Below are 20,675 nucleotides of genomic sequence, written 5' to 3' on the forward strand. Positions count from 1 at the left end.
GGACAGAAAAAGTCACACTCCATGAAACAAGTATATGTATAATCATAGCATGCACTTTGAAACAGTGAGTTTTTTAAAAACACAAATGTTATTTAAAACCCCCGCGTTGCACTGCAATTCAATATAATAATATTGTTAGGAATAATAGCGATTACGCCAAGTTCGAACACTGTTGTTTGCTTGATTGCTTTCAAGTGATCTTTATTGAATTAATGATTACGTTTTTGTACAAACTAGATGCTTACGTAGCTAAATAATAAGGGCATAAAAACTTTGAATCGTAAGCAAAATTATTGTAAAGGCTTTATTCCCACGTTTTGGTTTACATAAGCATAATTAATGCAAATGCTTTATTCCCACGTTTTTGTTGACATAAGCACATTTTGCGTCTACTTCCATTTGCGTGCATTAATCAACAATGTCTTATCTGTAACTTGACATATGCCAAATTATTTGGCTATAAGAATACACTAAAAGGCATAAAGTGCACGCTACGCATAAAAGAATGCAAGCGAAAATTAATACCCTGTTGAATAAAGCCAATGCAATATTAATATGTCGACTTTTCTTATTTAATAACATCCTCCCCCCGGTGAGCGCAGCTCGAATTCCTTAGCAGGTTCTGTCCTAAATGTTTATCGTAAAGTCCAAACATCCTTGAGAATGTCGAGGCGCAGGTGTGGGTTTTTCATTTTGACCGGATGTGGTCGCAGTCGTGGATGCGTGCAATGTTTCCTGTTTGGCTGTTTTAAATTTTCTTTTGACTAGCATGAACACCAAAAGGCACAAAACTGTAACCAAAGCAGTGTACCCAACCGTTATGTGGTGCGCATTTTGTGCTTCAAGTTTGTTTGGGAGTTCTAATATGCGTTGATTGGCCAATGATGATTGTAAGGACGTGAGGTTTTGTATTTGTGTTATGTATTTCTCATCATCCCGTGATTGAAGAAGAGGCTTTATATGTTCTGCTGCAGCTACTTCGGAAATTTCTCCCAGGCTAGTGTAGGACGAGCAAAGACTCGTCGATATCAACTGATCTGCTTGAACTGATATAAAATTATGTTTGAGTATGCAGTCTGGTTGGAGTGATAACAGTCCTGATCCTTTTAAAATCACCTGAATGATTTCTTTTCCACATACTGCGGTTGCACGAGATGAAACTGACGTGGCATAAATCCATTGATTTTTATGCTGTAGTGATATCCATGCAACCTCGTTTGGTGTTTTTCGCAGTTGACAACTTGACTGGGTGTTGTTGTTGAATAAATTTACTTCACATGCGCATTTAGATGAACCGTGACTATAACGAATCTGAATTTTAGAACAGATGTAATTTCCATTTCTAATATCCACACAAGATTGAAATTTGGAGATGCTCAGCGGGAAATATTGACCGAGAGCTGTGTTTATTGCCAAAACTGCAGCACACGGACTTATTTCAATCATAGTCCCATTAGTCCAAGTAGGAATTGGTAGCAGATTGAATAAGTCATATCGATCATGCTCTACCAGAGGCAATGTGATGCTGAATACAACATGCTTTTCTGTAAGTCCTCCCTTAACCGTCATGAGTTGGTATAGCTGGAGTAAATCTTCTTGGTTTACAGGCAGTTCCAATGGTGCTGATAAGTGAAGTTTAATTTTGTTTACTTCGTCTTGCAATTGACTGGGCGTCAGCAGAAGAGGACCTATTTTTCCGTGATGAGTATCTATTAGAACGGCTAATAATGCAGATTGCATTCTTTGCAAATTGGCTGCCATAAGTGTGAGTTGGATGGATAACGAGGAAAAGATTCGAAATAATTTTCTTGGTATATCTCATGCGTGTCGTTGCTGATCCTCTGGAATATTTGACTCACTTGTTGATCAATGATGTCGAACTTCCTCTTGACCGCTTTTTGATCCTGCTTCAAAATGTTGATGGTTGAGTCCACAATGGATGTTTGATTTCTGATCAGGTGCAGCAGATGTAGTTCATTTTCCTTAACGTGTGTGATTGTTTTGGACATTTGTTCTGCATATTCTGCGTCCTGTACTCCAAACAAAGAATGAGCGATATTTCCAACTGCATCAATGGCACCTCGTTCATTTGACTATTGCGTAATCTAACTGCAACTCTTTTTCAGTCTGCTCAAGATGTGCTACCAGAGAAAGACATGAGCTTTTTTGTGTGATTTCTTGACATAAATAGCGCAGGGCCCTTGTGCCATTTGACAGCGCTGCTAGTTCTACCAAAAATCCTTCCATGTCATAGTAGATTATTGGGTTCCAATCAGTGGTTGATATGGCTGTTGAGCCTATTCCTTCAAAATGAATGCCAAGCCTTGATCCAAATCGCTTATTTTGAAGTTCAGCTCCTAAAGCCAGTGGTAAGATGAGTAGGGTAATCAGAAGTGTAGCAAGTCCTTGGTGTAACGAAGGCTTATTCCTCCTTGATGGAATTTTGTCTTCCTCGAGCAGTTTGTTGGTTGATTGTCGTTCTGTGGCATCATTTGTTTCCTTGGGCAAGGGTGCAAGCCGATGAATAGGCCTCTTGCAAGTGCCACTAGCAGTTTTTACATCAGCCACTCTCACTACACCGTCGTTTCCTTCATATACATTGATGATTCTTCCTAATGGCCACTGCAGTACCGGTGTGTTGTCTTCTTTGATGATCACCATGTCACCTACGTTGATATTGTTGTGTTGTGTCTTCCACTTATTTCGCAGCTGAAGGTCCGATAAATATTCGCGGGACCACCGATTCCAAAACTCGCGTTTGAGGTGAGAAACAAGTTTCCATCTTGTTAATAAATTTGTTTGCTGTGGCCTAGACGTTGGATCAACTTGGGCATTAAGGGGTTCTCCTATGAGGAAGTGGCCTGGAGTTAGATCGTTAGGATTGTCGGACATTGGGCTGATTGGTCTGGAATTTAGGATTCCTTCCACCTCGATGATTACCGTGTCCAATTCTTCATACGTTAAGGACGTTGTCGAGGTGCTTCTTATTAGTAGATGCTTAGCTGATTTTACCGCTGCTTCCCATAAACCGCCAAAATGTGGAGTCCTAGGAGGTATAAAATTAAATGTTATTCCCTTTCCGCTGCAATGCTTTACTCGTGATGAATTTCCATAAACAAACTCAGTAAGTTCAGAAAGCTGGTTTTTCGCGCCTACAAAATTGGTTGCGTTGTCACAATATAAATTTTGACAATGTACTCTTCGGCTTATAAATCGTTTTAAGGCACCAATAAACGCATCCGTCGTTAAGTCGCTGACTAATTCCAAATGCACTGCCTTTGTGGCAAAACAGCAAAATACCGCTACATAGGCCTTCTGTGGTTTCTTTCCCCTTAACTTGAAGTGAACCCAAAATGGCCCGCAGAAGTCCACGCCTGAGTTGATGAATGGTCTTGCTGGAGTTACTCTTGTTGAAGGCAAGTTCCCCATAATTTGACTCATTAGTTTTGGCTTAGCCTTGGTGCATCTTACGCAGTTGAGCACAATTGATCGTGTCAGCAATTTTCCCTTTATAGGCCAAAATCTTTGCCTTGTGTAAGCTAAGAGCGCTTGAGGTCCACAATGACGGTTTTCTTTATGGATCATTTGTACTAATAATTTGGCGAGTGAATTGTTATGTGGAATTAGCATAGGGTGTTTGGCATCGTATGCAAGTTCTGATGCTTGTAGACGCCCTCCAACTCGGATGATACCATTATTGTCCAGAAACGGTGACAGGCTGCGGAAAGAACTGTTTTTGCGAACTCCGTTGTATTTTTTAAGGTGCTGAAGCTCTTCCTCAAAGTCCGATTGCTGCATTGTACGAACGATTACCACAAGCGCCTTTTCCAATTCGTGTACGTTCAAGGGAATGTCTGACTCCCGCGATTGGTTTCTGGCCTGGTTGATAAATCTCAGCATGTAGCCTGTCACTCTTTGTAATGTTTTGAAAGAGCCATTGTGTCGAATGCTATAAAGTACGCTTCCTTCATGTCCAGTGGTTGCAACAGCGACTGATGTCACCCCTTTCCGTTCCATGTTGATACCGTCGTCGATTACTGATAATGCCTTGGAATACTTTGAAAGCCAAGTGTCTTCTTTACCAAGCAAGATTGTTGGCCCATAAAACCACATATTGCAGGTTTCTAGTCTCCCCGGCGGTAGTCCTCGTGATAGAATGTCAGCTGGGTTGTCTTTTGAGCTTATATGCCGCCATTGTTCAGCGGTAGTGTGCTCATTAATAACAGCTATACGGTTTGCCACAAATGTTTGGTATGATGCTGAGGATGAGTTAATCCATGCCAACACGATTTGTGAATCAGTCCAAAAGTATGTAGCCACATCGTCTAGCTTAAGGTCTGATTTGACCCTTGTAGTTAGTTGAGCACCCAGTACTGATGCACAGAGCTCAAGCCGAGGAATAGTTTGCCGTTTCAAGGGTGCCACACGAGATTTTGCACAGAGCAGCCTCACTTGTACTCGTCCCTCATCCAGCTCGGATCTAATGTAAATCGCAGCACCATATGCCTTTTCTGATGCGTCGGAGAAGACATGAATTTGAATTTTTGCTGGGATGTATCCTTCAAACACGTGCCGTGAAACTTGCAAGTTGTCCAATTTTTGCAAATCATTTCGAAATGTTGTCCATCTCTCATTCAAATCGGCTGGTAATGCTTCATCCCATGTCAGCTTAAGTTGCCAGAGATCTTGAATAAACATTTTTGCCATGACTACAATTGGTGCTAGTATCCCCAACGGATGGAATAGCCTTGCAAGATCGGCGCTGACTGAGCGTTTAGTTGCAAGACTGCAGCTTCCTAGGCATACCTTTACGCAGAATCGATTCATCTTAGGCATCCATGTTAACCCCAACGTTTTAATAGTTTGATTGATGTCATTGTCAAAGTCTATGTCAACTTCTTGTTCCTCCCTGCTAACATTTTGCAGTAATTGTGAGTGATTGGCGCACCATTTTCTTAGGTTAAGACCTCGTTGTTTTAAGATGTGTATCAGTTGCTGTTGGATTTCCATCGTCGTGGATAAGCTGTCTGACCCACCGATTCCGTCATCTACATAAAAATTGTCCTGCAGAAACTGAGCACCAAGAGGAAATTGTAATGCATTTTCTTTTGCAATTTTCTGCAAACATTTGGTGGCTAAATATGGAGCAGATCTTGTCCCATATGTGATTGTATTTAGCTGATAATGCTTTATTGGTAGGCTTGAATCCTTTCGCCAGATGATAAGTTGGAATTTGCGTTCGTCCGGTTGAATGAGCATCTGTCGATACATTTTTTCTACATCTGTGGTGAAGACGAACCTGGGCAAACTGAAGCGAAGTAAAATGGTGAAAAGCTCGCTCTGAACAGTGGGTCCGGTATACATGAGGTCATTCAAAGACATGCCAGTGGACGATTTTGCTGATGCGTCGAACACCACACGTAATTTTGTAGTGCGGCTTTTGGGTCTCACAATGCAATGGTCAGGAATGAAGTACTAGGTTTACTGATGGAATCAATATCCACTTGCGTCATGTGCCCCGAGTTTTCATATTCCTCCATAAATTGTACATATTGATTCTTTGTCTGGAGCGATTTTGCCAGTCGACGTTCTAAGGCCAGGAATCGATTATACGCCATCCCATAGGATTCCCCTAAGCCCTCCGGATTTTCATGAAATGGTAGCCTTATCATGAGTCTCCCATTTACATTGATGAGTGTATGTTGTGCGAAATGAGCTTCGCACTGTTTTTCTGCTACGGAATGTTGTTTTCTTACAGGAGGATGTTCCTCAAGTTCCCATAGTCGAGCAATGGCTGCATCTAAGTTGATGTCATCGTTGGTACAGATTCCACATATTGCATTTGAGATGTAGTTGCCACCAACTTTTCCCGCGATGATCCATCCCAGCACTGTATTTTGCAGAATGGGTAGGTCATCTGACAGTTTGATTTGCCCTGCTGCCATCAGTTGGTTGTAGAATTCCGCCCCCAACAATATATCAATTTTATCAGGACGATTGAATGATGGATCGGCTAACATGATGTTCTCAGGAATTTGCCATTCGTCGATCTTGATTTCTTGCGACGGCTGCGGGGATATAATCTGGGGCAATACCGCTGCCTCTAGCCGCGTTGTAAAGTTGTTGATCCGAGACTGTAGCGCCACATTGACTCGATGCTGTATCTTAGTGCTCCTTGACCCGATGCCACTAATGGAGATTGATGATGGTTTAGTTGAGATGCCAAGACGTTTAACCAATCGTTCAGTCACAAAATTAACTTGTGAGCCTGTATCGAGAATTGCCCGACACTGCACTTCTGTTCCGATTCCTATAACTTTCACCATGGCAGTGCTGAGTAGTACATACGTGTTTGACTTTGTGTGCTTTGCGGTGGTAAGTGACGCTGCTTCGTCTTTTGATGGCGTTGATTTGGTCCTGGATGGTGTAGTACTTTGCGATTGCGTTGAGCTTGTAGATTTGTCTTTGACACCCATCGCTTCCATGGATTAAAAGTGTTTCTCCAGAAATTGCAGGAATTCCTTGAGTGTTTGTACCTCCCGTGGCTTTGATAATGATTGTTCGTACCGCAAACGAGTCGGTTGATCCAGTTTCTTTAGTAGAAGGGGGAGCAGAAGTGGATCCCATGTTGATGTGTTTTTTGACATTGTCCATTGATGTGCTTCCAGGTGTAGTAGTTAGCTCATGTACTAACTTGCTCACCAGCAAGCGTTTGTTGTTGTAACGCTCCAGAAGCATGAACCAAGCTGCATCAAAATTCTCTCCTGTTGATGCGAAATGTTTAATTAGATTTCCAGCCTCCCCCACTAAGTGAGTTTTCAAGTACCACATTTTCTGAACTTTTGAAAGAGGTTGATTTATTACCAGTTGCGAGAATAGGTCATGAAATTCTTGCCATTTTAAATAGGTGCCATCGAATTTTGGAATTATTATCTTCGGCAATGAAATGGATTGCAGTTTAACCGGAAGTTGGTTTGAAGATTGCTCAGTATGGGAGTCACTATTAGCTGCTTGCAAAGTACTCCATACCTTTTCCTCAAGTGAAATGAAGATATCGACCTTGTAGCCCTGCTCGGTTGGGTTGTCGAACATCTCATATATCCTGAAGTGAATGTCTTCTATATTTTCCCACAGTTTATTAATTGTTGGAACACATTTTGGTGAAACGTTGTCGTTCAGTAACCGTCGCAACGACGCCATCATTACCCCTTGTCTGCGGACTAGTTTAGTGTACTCGTTGGAAGCTGCCTGTTTGGTTCCAGTATCATGCCGTGCTTCAGTGTTGACTTTTGAAGCTGAAGCATCATGTTGGTACGTACTTCCTTCATAAGTTGTTAAGCGCAATTCTCTCGTCGGGGTTTGAGCCAATTGGAGCACTGCGGACTCGAAAATCTCCTTGTACTGATTTACAATTTCCATTATATTGTTATAGTAGTCCTTTGTAAAGTAGTCGTGATCCAGCTGGGGGTTTTCAAGCAGTCGAAGTTTGTTGTCAGTTGTTTCAAACTTCGACCACTCGCTGTCCAGTCTTCTCAATCGCTCTTCGTAATAGCTGATTGACTGCTTCCTGGATTGCGGGTCCTTTTTAAAGTTTCGGACAATTGATTCGATATTGCCGCCCGTTTCTCTTTGTTGTCTGGCCAAATCCTCGAAACGATCCATTTTTCTTCTTTTAGACTAGTTTTGTGGCTCCTTAAACTGCTGCACTGGCCTTGTTTTAGCTGAATGTCCTTTCACAGGGGTCACCAGAATGTTCAGAATAATAGCGATTACGCCAAGTTCGAACACTGTTGTTTGCTTGATTGCTTTCAAGTGATATTTATGGAATTAATGATTACGTTTTTATACAAACTAAATGCTTACATAGCTAAATAATAAGGGCATAAAAACTTTGGATCGTAAGCAAAATTATTGTAAAGGCTTTATTCCCACGTTTTGGTTTACATAAGCATAATTAATGCAAATGCTTTATCCCACGTTTTTGTTGACATAAGCACATTTTGCGTCTACTTTCATTTGCGTGCATTAATCAACAATGTCTTATATGTAACTTGACACATGCCAAATTATTTGGCTATAAGAATACACTAAAAGGCATAAAGTGCACGCTACGCATAAAAGAATGCAAGCGAAAATTAATACCCTGTTGAATAAAGCCAATGCAATATTAATATGTCGACTTTTCTTATTTAATAACAAATATTCTAGCACAAACTAAAACCAAAACAACAAACAATATGTTGACTGGTATTGGACCAGGGTTAACTTGCGGTCATAAATTTATAGTTTCTCTTCTAATTAGAGTATCTAGAATAACGTCCGCCTATTAAAAAATGTGAAAGCAAAAAGTGAACATTGGACTTTTGGACACTGAAAGGGCTTATTTCAGCCATAGTACACTGTAGCGATTTAAAATTAGTTTCAAAGAAATGTCTTCAATGTAAAATCAATTTTTGCTTGCTGTTATTGGTTAGTAGATTCCAAATGGTCCGAGGCTCGAATGCCGTCAGACGCATGATGTTAAAATGGTGATAAATAGTTTTTTTTTTGTGGTTTTAAGGGCGTGAGTGAATCGGTAGCAAAGATTTGTGGGGAAATCTGGTGAATGATCTGATGAATCTGCTGTGTGAAATTAAATCTTTTTTGACAGCAGTAAATTTTTGACAGCCGCAGATTTATGCGGTATAAAATATCCTAAATTGAAGTGAAATGAATATTTTAAGAAAACATCGACCATATCATTATTGCAATTCATCAATTTAAACTTTTAATCAATTTAATTTTAATCAATTAAAGCTTTTGAAAAATAAAGGAAATGTATTTAATATAAATATTTAATATAGTGTAATACTTCTTAATTTTGCCGCCAAAAACTTCATCTAATATCGTGTTACGGTGTTTGTGGTCGAACTCCTCCTAAATGTGGGTATGAGAATCGGATGTAAAGTATATTTCATAACGCTAGGTGCAGGGGGCGTGGCACCTCCCATAGAAACCGAATTTTCAATATTACATATCTCTGGAAGTGTTCATGATCTAGTTCTCGACCCGAAAACAGTCGCATACTCTTGGAGAAAAATTGTGGTTGTTGGAAAACGGGGCGTGGCACCTCCCAGAAAAACCAAATTTTTCATACTGCATTTGTCTGGAAGTGTTCGTGGTAGAGTACTCGCACATGGTATGGAGATATATGAAAACAATTGCATACTCATGGAGAAAAATTATGGTTATTGGAAAAGGGAGCGTGGCGCCTCCCATACAAATCGAATTTTTCATATTGCATATCCCTGGAAGTGTTCATGGTAGAGTACTGGAATTTGGTATGCAAATATATGAAATCAATCACATAGTCGTGAAAAAAAATTGGGGCTATTAGAAAATGGGGCGTGGCACCTCCCATACAAGCCGAATTTTTCATACTCCATATCCCGGAAAATGTTCCTGTAAGAGGGGTCGAACATGGTAAGGAGATGTGGTACCTTCAGCATCACAACACGCGACATACATATGTACAGAAGTATCCAGTTTACATTTAATATTATTTTAACAGTATGGCCACACTAAGCATTAATTTGTAGTATTATTCATTTTCTGTTATCCCGTTGATTGGAAATAAATGACGACGAACGACTGTTGTTGTTATTGCACTGTTCCGCAATCACATCTTTTCGCTTTCATGGAAAATCGAAAGGTGTAGGCGCGGACAGGCATAGCAGCACAGACCAGTTCTCATACGATTATAGAGAAGGTGACACGTCATTTTATTAAGCAGCTTCAACGGGTTCCCAAAGTGGTGATCCCGGCGTGACCAAAAAAACCGTTGCATCAACAGTTACCCCGGATACTACGGACTTAACTGAAAACACCGCGATAATCAAGGATGCCGCGAAAGATCCAGATGAGAATTCACCCACGGGTACAATAAAAAAGGTTAACTCCTTGGCAATGAAAATCGACATGCCAGCAATCGATCGGAAAAACATCGGGGTATGGCTCTTGAGCCTGGATTACTGGTTTGCAGCAATGGGCATCAAGAGCGATACACAAAAGTACAACAGCGCGATGGCGGCATTAGGCCCACGCGTACTGCAAGACTTCCGCCGTAGGGGAAGTGCTCGAACAAGGACGATACGAATTTATCAAACGCCGATTGATCACCTTTTGCACTGACAGCCAGCAACGTCGACTCAACCGAACGCTGAACGAGACACAACTTGGTGACCAACGCCCAAGCCAACTACTTGCAGAGATGATGAGATTGGTGGGCGACACCATGAGCGAATCTGCAGTAAAAAACATGTGGGCAAAACGCCTATCTATGCTCAGGCCGCCGTAGCCGCTTGCACAGGACCATGGAAGGAGTATTTAAAAATTGCAGATGCCATCGTTGATACGATTAGTCTACAAGTGAACAGCAATACGGGCGACCAGAGTAGCCACATAACACCCGCACCTACAGCCGTCGTACAAAGGCAGTCAAGGGGAGAATATGACGACCTACAAAACGCCGTATACGAGCTAACTAAACGCTTGGACCGCATGAGCGTCGAACGCGGAAGGCAACGCGAACGAAGTCGTCTGAGTTACCGCCGGCAATCTCAAAAGCACCGACGAATGCTGGTGCCATAGTAAGTTCGGCTCAAGTAGCAGAAACTGCAGACCACCGTGCAGGCATTACAAGCCTAGTAACAATGATAATAGTGCAAAATGAATCAACGCGGTCGCTGGCGCAGAAATGGCAGCGGTCGCCAGCGTAAACCGCCTCACAATCAATGACCGAAAATCCGCCATTTCTTATCGATGCAGGAGCCGACGTTTCCGTCCTACCCCACCTTTTTACCGCAAATACACCGGCATCGACGCTTAAACTTTACGCAGAAAACGGCACACCCATTTCGACGTTCGGACATCTACGCTTAAGCCTCGACCTCGAAACCTTGCGAACGCACAGCACCTCTACTACACAGGATCGAATCGAGACGACCGGACAACCCGTGTCCTCCCGTCCACGCCGATTGGAGCCAGCGAAGCTGAAAATAGCCAAAGACGAGTTTGAATTTCTTTTACGACAGGGCATCATTCGCCCATTCTGCAGCAACTATGCAATCCCACTGCATATGGTCAAAAAGGCTGACGGCAAATGGTGACCGTGCGGTGATTACAGGAGGCTCAATTCGCAAACAACGCCCGACCGATACCCGATACCTTACCTGCAAGATTGCTCATCGATGCTAGACGGGTAGCAAATTTTTAGCATAATAGATCTGCAGAAAGCATACCACCAGCTTCCGATTCATCCAAACGACGTTCATAAAACGGACATACCGACAACGTTTGGCCTATACGAATATTTGTACCTGCCTTTCGGCTTACGAAACGCAGCACAATCCTTCCAGAGGTTGATCCACGAAACGCTTCGAGGGTTGCATTTCGTATTCGCATATGTCGATGACATACTCATCGCGTCACGAGACTACGAACAACATCGCAGCCACCTACGTCAAGTTTTTACCCGCCTCAGAGAATACAGCCTCATCATCAACCCCGCCAAAAGTGAGTTTTGCGTGAAGGAAATCAAATTCCTAGGGCATTTAATTACTCAGTCTGGCATCCAACCTTTGCCGGAAAGGGTCGAAGCAATCAAAAAATTCTTTAGCTACAGTTAATTTTTACCACAAGTTTTTGCCTAACGCAGCTGAATACCAAAAGACGCTAACAGCGATGTTTCCCGGAAATAAGCGAAACGACAAAAGGACCTAGTACGGAATAATGAGCAAAGTGTCGCATTTGAGTAATGTAAGTCAGAACTCGCAAACGCCGCTATATTGGCTCATCCTCGTCAAAACGCTCCTCTGTCAGTGGTTACCGACGCCTCGGACGTTGCAGTTGGAGCCGTGTTGAACCAGCTGGTGGAAAAAGACGCACAGGCCCTTGGCTACTTCTCCAAAAAAACTTACCGCAACGGAGCAGAGATATAGCACCTATGACAGGGAGCTTCTTGCTATCTACAAAGCTGTCAAGCATTTTAGATATATGCTGGAAGGCCTAACATTTTTCATAATGACCGACCACAAGCCGCTTATATTCGCTTTCCAGCAAAATAGAGAAAAGGCGACACCGCGTCAAGGCCGACATTTGGACTTTATTAGTCAGTATACAACAGACCTCCGATATATCGAGGGAGCAAACAACCACACAACAGACTTGCTTTCCAGAGTAAACAAAATTACGTCCCCAATAGACTTCAGCGAAATAGCGACAGCGCAGAAAAACGACGCCGAACTAAAGGAATTGATGGTAGGTAATACAACCTCACTAAAGCTCAAGCTTCTTAAAATTCTTAAAAAGAGGAGCCAACCGAAATATGGTGCGATGTTTCATCTAAAAATGTGCGCCCGTTCATCCCCAAGCAGTTTCGGACACAAGTTTTAAGCAACGTTCACAACAAGGCACACCCAGGTTCCAAAACCACCGCTTTATCTGGCCGAATATTTGAAAAGACGCTGCACTTTTCGCACGACGCTGCCTCCAATGTCAAAGATCGAAGGTCCAACAGTACACACCGTACACACAGTACAATCGACGCTTCAATCACATCAACGTCGACATCATCGGCCCTTTACCTCCTCACAATTGGCATCGTTATTGTTCAACGCTAATCGACCGGCAATTCAGGAGTAAAGTCCTCTCTCGACGTACGAAAACCACGCTCTATAAGTCACTCATCATGCCCGTGCTGGTATATGGCGCAGAAGCTTGGACAATGACAACATCCGATGAGGCGGCTCTTGGGGTGTTTGAGAGAAAGATTTTGCGGAAGATTTACGGTCCTTTACGCGTTGGCGATGGCGAGTACCGCAGACGATGGAACGATGAGCTGTATGAGCTTTACAACGATATGGACATAGTGCAGCGAATTAAAATACAGCGGCTCCGATGGCTTGGTCATGTCGTTCGAATGGACACCGACGCTCCAGCTCTGAAAGTATTCAACTCGGAACCCGCTGGTGGTAGCAAATGAAAAGAGGGAGGCCCCCACTGCGATGGAAAGATCAGGTGGAGAAGGACTTGGCTTCACTTAGCGTTTCCAATTGGCGTCAGTTCGCACAGAGGAGAAACGCCTGGCGTGCTTTGCTGAACTCGGCCAAAATCGCTTAGGCGGTTACAGCGCCAAAAAGAAGAAGAAGAACAATCGACCGCTTTACGCGTTGGCCAGAAGCGACTCCAAATCCGGACATATCAGCAGAAACGGTGGCAAAAACCTTGGTAGCGACGTGGATATCACGGTATGGCTGTCCGCAATACATCACGACCGATCAAGGGCGCCAATTTGAGTCGTACCTCCTAAAGGAGCTGTTCAAAATACTCGGCACCAAACACGTAAGAACAACGCCTTACCACCCGCAGTCGAACGGGATAATAGAGCGGTGGCATAGGACACTAAAAGCGTCAATTTTAGCAGCCGGAAAAGATACATGGACCGATAATTTACCACTAGTACTTCTCGGTTTGAGGACAGCGTACAAGCCCGATCTAAAATCTTCACCAGCGGAACTATTGTACGGCACAACGCTAAGAATACCAGGCGAATTCGTTGAGGCAGCCCGCTCCGAACAAACACCCTACGAATTCCTTAAAAATTTACGCGAAACAATGGAAAAACTGCGACCAACTCAAACCAAGTACCACACCACCTTAACCAGCTACATGCATATCAACTTAGAAAAATATTCACATGTTTTGGTTCGTAACCACCGTATACGCCCATCACTTTCGCCAGGTTACGAAGGGCCATTTGAAGTAAAGCAACAACATACAAAGTTTTTCACACTGTTAAGGAGAGAGAGACGAGTAAACGTCAGCATCGATCGACTTAAACCATCGTAACTTTGGGGAGACGAAGAAAAGGCAGAACGTGCGCCAGCGCCGCGACAAACAACAGAAGAACAACAATCGAAACCTCAACGCAAGATACGAAAACCCGTACGATTTCAGCAGAACAAGCCTTCAGCATCACAACACGTGACATACATATGTACAGAGGTATGCAGTTTACATTTAATATTATTTTAACAGTATGGCCACACTTAGCATTAATTTGTAGTATTATTCATTTTATGTTATCCCGTTGATTGGAAATAAATTACGACGAACGACTGTTGTTGTTATTGCACTGTCCCGCAATCACATCTTTTCGCTTTCATGGAAAACCGAAAGGTGTGGCGCGTACAGACATAGCAGCACAGACCAGTTCTCATACGATTATAGAGAAGGTGACACGTCATTTTATTGAGCAGCTTCAACGAGTTTCCAAAGAGGTATATGAAAGCAATCGCATACTCATGCAGAAAAATTGTGGTTGTCGGAAAAGGGGCACCTCAGATACAAATCGAATTTTTCATACTGCATATCTCCGGAAGTATTAATGGTAGAGTACTCGAACATGGTATGGAGATATATGAAATCAATCCCATACTCTTAGAGAAAATTGGGGCTATTTGAAAAGGTGCGTGGCGCCTTTAAAACTCACTGAAATTATTACGTACATATCTTTGTATGCATATACAGTGAGTAACTTTAATATTCGGTTTTTTTCATTACTGTGCTTTTTATACTAAATTTCTACAGGAAAAATTAGAAAAATTGCACTTCTTTCACATCATTGTTTATGACGTGCATTTCCTTTTATGGTACGGTACTTCGCTGCTAAAAAGTTATAGTTAAAAGCCGACCCAAATTCAAAATCTCAAAAAAGTCAGAATTTCACACAACATTAATATTCGGCTTTCTTACACCCCTATTCTGCAATTCTTTCGTCTTCGGATTTTGCTACGAATCGTAGAAATAGTATCTGCAATCTGAATTGTATCTCCGAATTTTCGAAATTCGTAACAATGGCATGCGTAAAAACGAACGAGTAAGCTATTTTGCGTAATTTTGTACGAAAACAATTCTGTGTCGGAGGCGAGATAAAATATGTAAAGCGATGTGTGTTTGCAGGAAATATTAGTGGTGTTCATTTAAACAGATAAATTTGTTTTTGGAATATACGTATATTTTTGTCCACTGCTTTATATAAACGAGCAAAAAAGAATCTTTGTTGCATTTTGGAACGAATTTCCGTCATCCCTTGTCAAATTTGGTTTGGAGACATGATTTTCGGTTGTTGTGTCCAATCGCATAACCCGAATCCAAAAACTTTAACATACACGTGTAATCGAAGGATTCACATTTTATTTAGGATAAATGTTTCAATTTTCCTACCACTAGCTTATTAATAAACTCGGTTTGCACTATGCACAAGAATACCTTTGTGTACCTTTGACATGCGGAAGCCCCTCTTCTCCGGCAACACGGAAAGGAGAAGTCTACTTAGTAAGGGTTATAATCCGTAAGCGCGGCCGAAGGCAGAAGCAGGCGCAACAGGTGATGGACCTAACAAAGTGCATGTTTTCAATGCCTTGGAAGAAGTTGTTAATGCATTAACTGGATTGAGAACCAGAGCTTCAGGCATAGGAGGAGTTCTGACTTGTGGTTCAACAATTCAACCAGAAGCCGACATAGATGCGCCCATTGTTACTATGCCCGACAGCTCCGCATACCTTTGTGAATCCATTGCCATAGCGCCCTCTTATAGCCCTAACAGACATGTGGTTTGTACACCATGGTATGCATACTATGGATTTTGATACTATTTCGATGAGACACACATCTAGTACGTATACCGATGTTTTGTTTCTTTATCACAACTGATAGCATGTATGTATGCCATTTTGCTCGCGCTGCTCTTACAGTCGCAATGGCCGAGTGAACAGAGCGCTAGAGTGCCACTAGAGAGATCCGAGTTCGAGTCCCCGGGGACGGGTTTCTTTTAATGATTTTTTTTTTTTAATTCCTTTTTAAATAATCTAAAGATTTTAATGTTAAAAAAAAAACATTTTTATTCATTGACTTTTTATGATTTAAAGTACCTAGGCTTATTTCATAATGAAATTGTTGTTAAACAAATATTTCCTCGCTTCATTTACGCGTTTTAAATAAAATAGAAAGCAATTCTCTTTTCCTTCATATCTTTCTTTTTGAGACTAAAACGTGAGACAGCCTACTGAATACCAGGGTAAATATTTCAAAGTAAAAATATGGAGGAAAAGATAATTCCTTTGTATTTTATTTTAAAGAACGTAAAAATGAAGGGAGGAAATATTTGTTTAAGAACAATTTCATTAGAAAATAAACCTAAATAAGTGCTTTAGTATCATACAAATTCAATGAAAAAAATTTTGTTTAACATTATTATTATTATTTTTTTATTTATTTTTTTTCGTCGGAGAGGGAAATGCTTTATGCACTGGCCGGGGGCGCTAGTCTCTATACCACCTTCCCCGAGTGTGGGACTCCCACCGAAGCGTGTTGGGCTACCCACTAAAACCCAAATTGCCACCACCCGCGCAAGAATCCCGCATCTGGCACCGCAATTCTGCATGTCCTCAGATGCAGGAGCGCGCTGTTAGAGCCTTGGGGCTGCTCTTTTGTAGGGACGTTTCATTCGGGTGTCCTCAGTAGACAACCGTCCTCTCGTTTGCAGCGGAGTACGAATTTCACGTATCTCGCAACTGCTTCCCACTTTTCTGCGCTGGAGATCATTACCCCAACTATGTTGTTCGGAGTTATGTCTCCGTGTCTTTCTTCCAACATTCTGCGCGAAATCAAGAAGTGTTCGCAGGTGAAGAATGTGTGGTACACGTTATCTTCGACGTTTCCACAGTAGTGACAGAACGGTGAGTCCACCCTTCCCATTCTATGAAGATATTCTCGGAAATAACCATCACCGGTGAGGAATTGCGTCAGGTAGAAATCGACTTCCCCATGTGGTCTGTTCAGCCATGTTTGAAGGTCGGCTACCAGGGAGTGCATCCATCGACCTTTTGTGCTCGCGTTCCAGTTTTGTTGCCACTGCTGGATCAGTTGCTCGCACGCCCTTGCCGCGGCAGCTGCTCGACCTATCTCGGCACTGAGATTGTAAATCTCTTTTCGCTCGTAAGCGAGTAGCTCAATTGGCATGATGCCAGAAATAACTAGGACCGCGTCCGCGGACACTGTACGGTATGCAGAAGCAATGCGTAGTGCCCCTCTGCGCTGGACCGAAGACATTTGAATCCGGTATTTTTTGACTTTCAATGCGTCAGCCTATATTTCTGCCCCGTACAGGAGCACCGATTGGACCGCTGTCATCAGAAGCTTCCTGCGGCATGGCTTCGGGCCGCCCACGTTCGCCATCAGCCGGCTTAGATCCACCGTGCTCTGCGCAGCTTTTTCACATACTCCATGGATGTGTTCCCAGAATGTGAGTTTGCTGTCAAGCTTCACCCCTAGGTATTTTGTAGACCTAGAAGTCGTCACGAGTTGAGGTCCGACCATTATATTTATAATTGTTGGGATCCGTTTCCTGGTGAGGAGCACGATCTCCGTTTTGGCTGTAGCCAATTGCAGACCGTGATCGCTCATCCATCCACTGACGTTGCGCATGACCTGGTTTAGCTTGAGCTGTGCTAGCTGGACATTTCTTGCTGTTATGACGGCTGCCACGTCGTCCGCGAAGGCGACAAGGAAGGCGCTCTCCGGCATTTCCGTGCGGAACGGACTGTCATACGTGGCGTTCCAGAGGTCCGGGCCAAGTACAGACCACTGTGCCGCTCCGCCGGTTATACAACTCTTTCTCTGACCTTGTGTTGTGTCGTACAAAAGCCAACGGTCTCTGAGGTAGTCCCGGATCATATCTAGCAAGTATGTTGGAACCTTGAATGACCGTTCCAAGGCCTCCAGCATGTCGTCCCATCTTGCCGAGTTGAAGGCGTTCGTGACGTCCAGTGTGACTAGCAGCACTATTGGCCGCGCCTGGTGGCAGGCTTCTTCGGCCTTATGTACCGCTTCGCTTATTATTATTATTATTATTATTATTATTATTATTTTTATTATCATCATTCTTTATTGATGAAAATAAAATATTCCACCAACATTTCTAGCGCATTAGCTGCTAATTTTTATTTAAAAATAAATAAAATAAAAAAAAACAATTAAATAATAAAAAAAAAAATCTCCCACGCGAGGACTCGATCGCAGATCTCTCAAGTGACGCTCTAGCGATCTGATCACTCGTCCATTGCGACTGTTGAACCAGCGCGAACAAAATGGCATACATACATACATTCTATCAGTTCACTGTCTCTGTTTGTTTTCACCACACATTTTTGGTGAAACTTTTTTTACTCTCTGGCTGCGTTTCATGGTATCCTCGCTTAATACCACGTTCATTTTCGTAGTATAGGAATCAGCTTCAAACCACTTTGTACGATGGTATAATTGTGGTTTACAACAACAGACATGTAGTATAGAATGCTAGTATAGTATATAAACCATATGTCTGTCAGGGCTATTACACTGCTGCTATAATTGCAAATTCATCAGAATCCATAATTTTCCTCAAAATATGTAAAATTAACCGATTTTACAATAAACAAGCACATGATGAGTGTTTTTTTAATTCCTTTCCATTTTGTTTTCCTTCATTCGGCTATCTTCGAAAAACAACTGATAACTGGCAATGCTGCACATGTTTCCGCAAGGGTTGCGCATGTGGATTTTTCGTTTTTCGTAGCGTATCTTAGTACAGTTTAAGGGCCGGTTGTTCAATGTCTGGTTATCACTACTTGACGGTTAAACATCATTATCGACGTTTTCGACATCATGCATATAACATGTGATCGATAAAGCAGTCGTTGTATTTAACCGGAGCTTCTACCTCCGATTAGTGCTAATCAGACATTGAACAACCGGCGCTAAAACTGCGCACAGTTGCCATTTTATCATCTGACTGCTTCCAATTTTGGCTCTCCAAAACTCTAAAACCCGGTGCTGATATTTAAGCGACATTTGGAAAGCATGTATACCCCCCACCTAATAGTCTTCTTATAAAGTTTGATGGTTCCAATGACTGAGTAATTAGGTAAAAGCTATTAATAGACGAATGCACAAGAAACATGGTGCCAATATTGGTGGAAGAACGTTACTTTCCTGGGTGAAAGCAAATTTAACTTATTTTCAAGCGCCGCAATTGTTGGAAGCGCAATGAAGCGCCGAAACCGCAGCTCCTAAATCCGATAATAAATCATGAAGACGACGATGTAATTACTTGGGGCAACATTTCATCCCTGAGAGCTTAAACTCTCGTTTTCGTCTGGAATATTGAAAATGAGGATATTTATTTAACATATTGAGAGAAACTTTGACGCAACCGGATGAGAAAATTACAATTCTGCGCAGTTTTAAACTGCATTAAGATAATTATACTGAGCAAATACCTCACATTGTGGGAGAATGGCTGGTTTAAAAATGGCCAAAACTGATCTTTACTCCTCCGAAATCTATTGGCTTATACTCCATCGATAATTCGTGGAATGAGTTTGGACTGCGTGTTCTAAAGAAGCCAATAACTTCTCGAAGGGAGCTAAAAAAAGGTTGCAGGAAGAATGGGCGGAAATCGGGGGCTATACTCTCAAATTAATTAATTATTTTCCAAAACTTGTGAGTGCTGTTATTAAAGCCACGAGTTTATCATTAAATATTATTCCCTAACATTTTATGCATTTATTTGCAAGTATATGGCTACATCATTTAGAAAACCGAATATAATAATGTTGTGTCAAATTCTGACTTTTTTGCGTTTTTTGGTTTCGTTTCGGCTTTAACTATAACATTTTAGCAGCGAAGTACCGTACCATAAAAGGAAATGCATGTCATAAACTAATGTGAAAGAAGTGCAATTTTTCTAATTTTTCCTGTAGAAATTTAGTATAAGAGGCACAGTAATGAAAAAGCCGAATATTAAAGTTATTCACTGTACACTTTTACTTTTGCTAGGTTATTTAAATATGGTTATGGAAATATGCCTTCTGACAACCACCAAACCGTAATATAACAAGATAAATGCGTCACTGAAAATCATGAACGTGAACTGTTGGTAAAAAATTAGGACCAAAATGTTTCAATACAAAAATTTAATTTTGGGCGGGGCGAAGTTCGCCGGGTCTGCTAGTTTCCTAATATTTTAATGTTGTTGCTTAAATTTGGGACAGAAAATTTAAACACATAAACAATCTTTGCGATTCTTATAATTTGCTATGCATTTGTCACAAATTTAGGGTTACCTTTTCACAAATTTAGGGTTACTGCTTTTCAACTGGTGGGGATCTAGTACTGAACTAGAAATTTGGTTCCTTGCTCGCGGTTTCCTTGCAGGGTTATGAGCATACATATATATATACATGGTGTCCCAGAAGTAACCTGCCAAACTTGAGGAGAAACCAGGTGGGGTGGTGAGCGCCCTGGTAAGCAAAAATTTTTCAGGTAAAGGTATCACCGTTTTTGAAATACTTAAATTTTTTTGAATTAAAGAAAAATCGCGCCTTTTCATGTATGTATTTTCTTTAACTGCATCTACAAATAAGGCTATACTTAGTAAATCTTTTATGTAAAATACTTCCACTTCCACCCTTCTCCATATTCAAATGCAATGTAGTAAAAATATTTTAAGGAAACATTATAAAATTGGGACTATTTTGGGATTTTTAACTTTTTGATATTTGGTTCCCCAACTTTGACTATCTCTGGTGAAAAAA

General features: G+C 41.8%; 2 protein-coding genes across 2 annotated transcripts in view; one reads left to right on the forward strand and one right to left on the reverse strand.

The window, feature by feature from the left end:
• Positions 1-20,675, forward strand: part of LOC118747251 (protein doublesex) — a 1,135,543-nt gene that overhangs the window by 1,094,882 nt on the left and 19,986 nt on the right. The window lies entirely within an intron of this gene.
• On the reverse strand, positions 5,448-6,485 carry LOC118732306. Its single transcript, XM_036461468.1, has one exon. The coding sequence runs from the start codon at positions 6,483-6,485 to the stop codon at positions 5,448-5,450; it is 1,038 nt and encodes a 345-aa protein (XP_036317361.1).

Source organism: Rhagoletis pomonella, unplaced genomic scaffold (assembly GCF_013731165.1).
Source record: "Rhagoletis pomonella isolate Grant_MI unplaced genomic scaffold, Rhpom_1.0 Rhpom_scaffold_00001, whole genome shotgun sequence".
In the NCBI taxonomy this organism is placed as follows: Eukaryota; Metazoa; Arthropoda; class Insecta; order Diptera; family Tephritidae; genus Rhagoletis; species Rhagoletis pomonella.